At 54.5% G+C, this 6,000-nt stretch overlaps 1 protein-coding gene across 1 annotated transcript; it reads left to right on the top strand.

The window, feature by feature from the left end:
- Positions 1 to 2,339: 2,339 nt before the first annotated feature.
- On the top strand, positions 2,340 to 3,932 carry LOC311425032 (uncharacterized protein; the record flags this gene model as incomplete). Its single annotated transcript, XM_084500512.1, has 1 exon — positions 2,340 to 3,932. The coding sequence occupies one exon, from the start codon at positions 2,340 to 2,342 to the stop codon at positions 3,930 to 3,932; it is 1,593 nt and encodes a 530-aa protein (XP_084356638.1).
- Positions 3,933 to 6,000: the final 2,068 nt, after the last annotated feature.

The raw sequence follows: 6,000 nt of genomic DNA, 5'->3' as shown, positions 1-6,000 counted from the left end.
GGCTGCCCTGGTGATGTTCCTTCCTCCCCTCCTGCCCACCCCCAACCTGCTGGCTCTGAGGGGTTGGAAGGAGTCCTGATGTTGTGCCAGAACTGCTCAGCAGCAGACACAACACTGGTATGATACCAGTGCTGTTCTAGCTACACGTGCAGAGCACAGCACTGTACAGGCTGCTGCCGGGAAAGTTAACTCCATCCCAGACAGACCCAGACACTGCAAAGCAGGGTGGCCCAAATTTGGGTCAGTCTCCCCATGAAGCATTTTGCATCCCACCTGGCCTTTACCCAACATATGTATCATAACAGCTCTTTAACCAGAGGGGTTTGATGGGCACCCATCCTGCAGCAGTGGTTCCAGCCACACTGTTCCTCCATGTGGGCTGAGCAGCACACATGTGCACGTGTCACAGGCTCCATGTTTCCAGCCTTTGCACGAGGTCTGCGTGCACACAGGTGGCACGGTGCTTGCAGGAACACTTCTTGCCACCCCTGCCAAAAGCCTCCACAGCTTTCCCTCACAGCCCGGGTCCTGATGAGCCACAAATCCTGGATGCCCCTCTGTGCAAGTCCCTACAGGTTAAATCCAGGGATCAAGGTGTTGTGATGCTCCATAGCGTGACACCCACACTTCACGGCTGAGAGCCAAAGTTGTTGTGAGACCTTAGCTTTCCCTTCGGTGACTGGAGCAGGGCTTAAGCTACTGGAGGGAGTCCAAAGCAAAATGCAAGAAAACCCCTGCACCCCCTTGCCTGGAGACAAGGCTGATGGTCCTGTCCCCATGCCACCAGAGCTGCATGTGTGCCCAAAACTATGTTCATCATGAAAGGGCTGGGCAACCTGTTGCCACCGTCATGCATCCTCTCAGCTAAAACCACCCAATTATACCTTCCTCTACTCCGTCTCTGTCAGGGTGGATGCTACCGTCAGCCTCCAAGCATGCGTGACGCAGTGGAAGGATGAAGGTGCTGCAAAGCATGGCAGCCCGTGCTGCAGTTTACATGCTGACAAAGTGTTCTTCTCCAGAAAGGCACATTTCACAGCAAAACATACAGATGCCCCCCTAACCTCAGCTGCAGGGGGGCTGTCCAGCAAAGCAGCACCTCCAGAAGATCACCGGAGACAGAGGAAACACTCAGTGTGCTGTGCATTTCCAAGGGTAGGATCTTGATGACCTTCAAATGAGCTTTTGCAGAAGGAAATATTTCAAGACTTTACCAGCCCTGATCACTCAGCCCAGTGATCAGGGCACCTGGGAAGCTGGAGCTGAGCACAGACCTCTCCCAGGCCCCTCAGGACTCTGCTCCAGCACATCCTTTGCCCTCGTCCTTCCACCTAGCCCTGCCTTGCTGCAGCCTCCATCCCTTAGCATCTGCTCTGCCTCCACTCTCTGATGAGCACCCAAGAGGCTGCAGACAAGGGGAAAGGAGTAGGGAGCCCCCTCTTTGTCCTGGGGGTCAGACCCCCAGGAGATATTGACCCTCAACATATCAGAGCGAGGCTCCCGGAAGTTAATCATTAGCTAAAAATAGCAACTATGGTTCAAAACGTAATTGGTACATCATTGATCACCTCTGTATCACCTATCTGCAGCAAGTGAGTCAAGGGAGGCAGGTGAAGCCAGGCTCGGTAAATAAATCTATCAGCATTCCTTAGGGTGTCTCACTTCCCTTAAGAGCCCCGTTGGTTCGATATAAAAGCTAACGTATCCGACAGCTCCTCATTCGCCTACCTCCAAGCCTTGCACGCATTTCCAGCTGCACGGAAGGTAAGCCTTTGACAAGGGAACTTTCCCAATCCTTTCTCAGAGAGGTCGCTCTACCTGCGGTCTTGGGGCATGCTTTGAAATGGGGAACCGTGCCAGCTCGACTTCAGTTCTACAAAACCTTTGTGGTGTGCCTGCAGGACTGCCTCCCTTACAGAAGGGGCTGTACCTGGCACCCTCAGGATACTCAGCCACGGCCAGGTTTTTGATAACCGCAGGTTTTAGCAGCTTGTAAATCCAGAAGGATTTCCAGTCGGACTAAGCTTTTCACAGAATGCCGGCTCTGAGCTTGTCTGAGCAAGCACGCAAATCTCTGGGGATGTTCTCCATGTTCCTGCGTGCAGCATTTTTCTGTACATGGTGTGATCAGAGGGACAGACCATAGGAGGTTATCAGTGCAGGTCTTCCCTGCTGTCTCTCAAAGGAGAGGGGATTTATGAAGCTGACATTGAAATAGGACTGGAGAAGATGAGGCAGATGGGATAATGCAAGAATTTGGGTTTGCCATGACACCTCAGCAGCATCTCTGAGGGGTTCCTGAATAACAGCTCTGTTCTTTGCAGGGTCGCTGCTCAAAGATGTGCTCCCGACAGAGCTCCGGAGGCTGCCATGAGACGTCCTCCCAGTCCGGCGGGTGCCACAGTGGGGGCTCATGCTGCCACGGGGGCAGCTCCTCCAGCTACCAGGCACAGGGCTCCTCTTGCTGTGGAGGCAGCAGTGGGGGCTCTGCCCAGGTCATTGTGAGCTCCGGCAGTGGAGGAGGGGGATCCTGCTGTGGTGGAGGCTCCTCTGGTTATGGCATGGGAGGAGGGTACAGCAGCGGTGGCTCTTCGGGATCAAAGAGCATTATCGGAGGTGGAGGCAGTGGTGGTACCTCTGGGTGCTGCGGTGGAGGATCCAGCAGTGGTGGATCATCAGGAGGCAAGATCATAATTGTTGGAGGTGGAAGCAGCAGCGGTGGATCCTCTGGGTGTTGCGGTGGAGGCTCCTCAGGCTCTGGCGTGGGAGGAGGATATAGCAGCGGTGGCTCTTCTGGATCAAAGAGCATTATTGGAGGTGGAAGCAGTGGTGGTTCCTCTGGGTGTTGCAGTGGTGGATCCAGCAGCGGAGGGTCTTCGGGTGGCAAAATCATAGTTGTAGGAGGTGGAAGCAGCAGTGGTGGATCCTCTGGGTGCTGCGGTGGAGGCTCCTCAGGCTACGGCATGGGAGGAGGATACAGCAGTGGTGGATCAAAGAGCATTATTGGAGGTGGAGGCAGTGGTGGTTCCTCTGGGTGCTGCGGTGGAGGGTCCAGCAGTGGTGGCTCTTCAGGAGGCAAGATCATAATTGTTGGAGGTGGAAGCAGCAGCGGTGGATCCTCTGGGTGTTGTGGTGGAGGCTCCTCAGGCTCTGGCATGGGAGGAGGATATAGCAGTGGTGGATCTTCAGGATCAAAGAGCATTATTGGAGGTGGAGGCAGTGGAGGATCCTCTGGATGCTGTGGTGGAGGCTCCTCTAGCTATGGCATGGGAGGAGGATATAGCAGCAGTGGCTCTTCAGGATCAAAGAGCATTATTGGAGGTGGAGGCAGTGGAGGGTCCTCTGGGTGTTGCAGTGGTGGATCCAGCAGCGGAGGGTCTTCAGGTGGCAAAATCATAGTTGTAGGAGGTGGAAGCAGCAGTGGTGGATCCTCTGGGTGCTGCGGTGGGGGCTCCTCAGGCTACGGCATGGGAGGAGGATATAGCAGTGGTGGATCAAAGAGCATTATTGGAGGTGGAGGCAGTGGTGGTTCCTCTGGGTGCTGCGGTGGAGGGTCCAGCAGTGGTGGCTCTTCAGGAGGCAAGATCATAATTGTCGGAGGTGGAAGCAGCAGCGGTGGATCCTCTGGGTGCTGCGGTGGGGGCTCCTCAGGCTACGGCATGGGAGGAGGATACAGCAGCAGCAGTGGAGGATCTGGCCAGAAGATCGTTGTGAGCTCCGGAGGTGGAGGAGGTGGCTCCTCTGGATGCTGCTGCAGTGGGGGCTCCAGTGGGGGCAGTGGCAGTTCCTCGGGCCACACAATCATCATCGGCTCTGGCGGGGGCAGTGGCGGTTCCTCCCAGGCCATGCAGCAGAAATGCCCCATTGTCATTCCCAGCACCCAGGGACATCAGAGCAAGCAGGCCTGTCCCTGGCCCCCCAGCCACAAGTAACAGCCCTGGCAGCTCAGTGCTCAGCACCAACAGCCCCGCCTCTGCCACAGCACTGCTTTCCCTCCCAGGCCTGGCTGTTTGCCAGCCTCCTCTCAGCGTGTCCTCTTCTCCTCTCATCCCTTGGTGCTGCCTCCCCATGCCATGAACTCCATGATCATCAGCCTTTTGCCCTGCTGCTGGCTTTGGGACATCTTTGATCGGACACCTGCTTTTTCGAAGATCATGTGTAAAGCTAATAAATGTAATCATATCGCAAAGCAGACTTAGTTTGCAGTTTCTTATTTCTTGTATTCTCACCCAGCTCCTCACTTTCTTGGCAGCTAGGATAATATCTGAGTAATCATGTGCCACCTCTCTGTGGAGGAGATGGTCGGTTCAGCAGTGCTTTGCCACAAAGTGAGCACTAAAGCCACCCATCTCACAGCCCGAGCCACTGTTGCACCTTTTGTTTCCCCTAGGCTCCAAAACAGAGCAACAGCACTGCCTAAAACACCAAGCATGCACATCTCCCTGTGTCCCTGCAACACCTCTGTAGGGTGCTTCCCTCTCCCAGCCATCCCAGACCCTAGCCCCCTCCCAGGACTGCAGAATGTGAGGATGCTCCCAGAGCAATGCAGAGCTGTGGGAGGATGCAGCTGAGCTCCTCAGGTTTGCTCCTGAAGTTCAAACACCAGGGATGAGCCATGCTAGCAGCTGTCACCACCCAGAGTGGCTGATAATTCCATGCCAATGTCCATGTCTTTGCTCTTCCCCATTGCTCCCAAAGCTCAGAGGGGTTCTGTGCAGAGGTGGGCCTCTGTGCTGGCTGAGCCAGCCCTGGGCCAGGCAGAAGGAAATAAAGCCAGCAGCACATCCCTTAGGCCACTGAACACACCGCAGCACGCCTCCAGGCCTTAATCCCTCCTTGCCCAAGCTCTGGAAACCTTCTACTAAATGCAATACCAAGCACAGCAGCACCACCCCTTTGCTTTGCTTACTGCCCGGTAGATTTGGCCTTGAGCCAAAGCTGGGACTCAGCGTCCCCAAGGGGAAATACCTTGGGGCTGAGCAGACTCTTGCCAGAAAGAGCCAAGCTGGGGCACCAAGGGTCAGGTAGCACCACCGGCACAGCCCCCGCACAGCCCCCTGAGGCCAGACGGAGCAGCCTCCCTGCAGGCCCCAGTACTCGGTGGTCTTCCCAAACCAGAGGAAGGGCACAGAAGGGTGTACGCAGAAGGAAGGCAGCTGGTGGGTTACTCCTTCATTTGAAGGGTAATCCTGCCACAGAGGATTTAAGTGTTAGGACATTTACACCTTTGCAATTCTCTCCAGGGTCCCTAAGCTTTCCCAGAGTATCTGTAGCATCTTCACCAAATACCCAAGCTGGCCGCTTTGCTTTGGACAAGCTCCTGGTTCAGAAAATTCCCCTACAGAACCACCAGTGAGATGTTGGAGGGTGCTGGGTGCAGCCTTGGATGAAAACATCCCCATGCCTTCCCCTCTCTGAGTACCCCTTTATCACACCTGCCTTGGCAGTGATGCTGAAGCTGGACCCAGGCAGCACCCCCCTCTGCCCCACACTCACCAAATTCTCATTCTCAGCATTTCCCTGCACCCACGCTGCCACCCACCTCCCCCAGTGTTTCTGCCTTGCTGGGGACAGGAGCCATTCTCCTCGCTTGGGGCAAGAGCACAGGAATAGGGTCATTAAGCAGAAAATAGGATCATTAAGCAGAAGTAGCAATTACCGCCGCATGCAGCACAGTGAGCAGTGCGAGGGAAAGATATTGATCAGTTGTCATGAGTCAAAGCAAACACTGAAATCAGTGTTTGATTGGTAAATAAATCCTTGCCATTCCTTAGGGTGTCTCACTTCCCATATATGCTAAACGCCATATAAAAGTTCCTGTGTGTTAAAGCTCCTCATTCAGTCAACTTTAATCTTCTAAATGTGTTTCCAATGGCTGACGAGGGTAAGTCTGCTTTTTCTTCATCTTTATGATTGTATATTTATGGGAGATAGATAGCTTCATTTGAGATCTTGACCCCTGCTGCCTGAGCACCCCTAGCAAAGTTCTTGGGGTCTGTA

Source organism: Aythya ferina (genome assembly GCF_964211825.1).
Source record: "Aythya ferina genome assembly, chromosome: 29".
Lineage (NCBI taxonomy): Eukaryota > Metazoa > Chordata > Aves > Anseriformes > Anatidae > Aythya > Aythya ferina.
The sequence above is the reverse complement of the archived record's forward strand: the minus strand, read 5'-3'. Positions and strand labels throughout refer to the sequence as shown.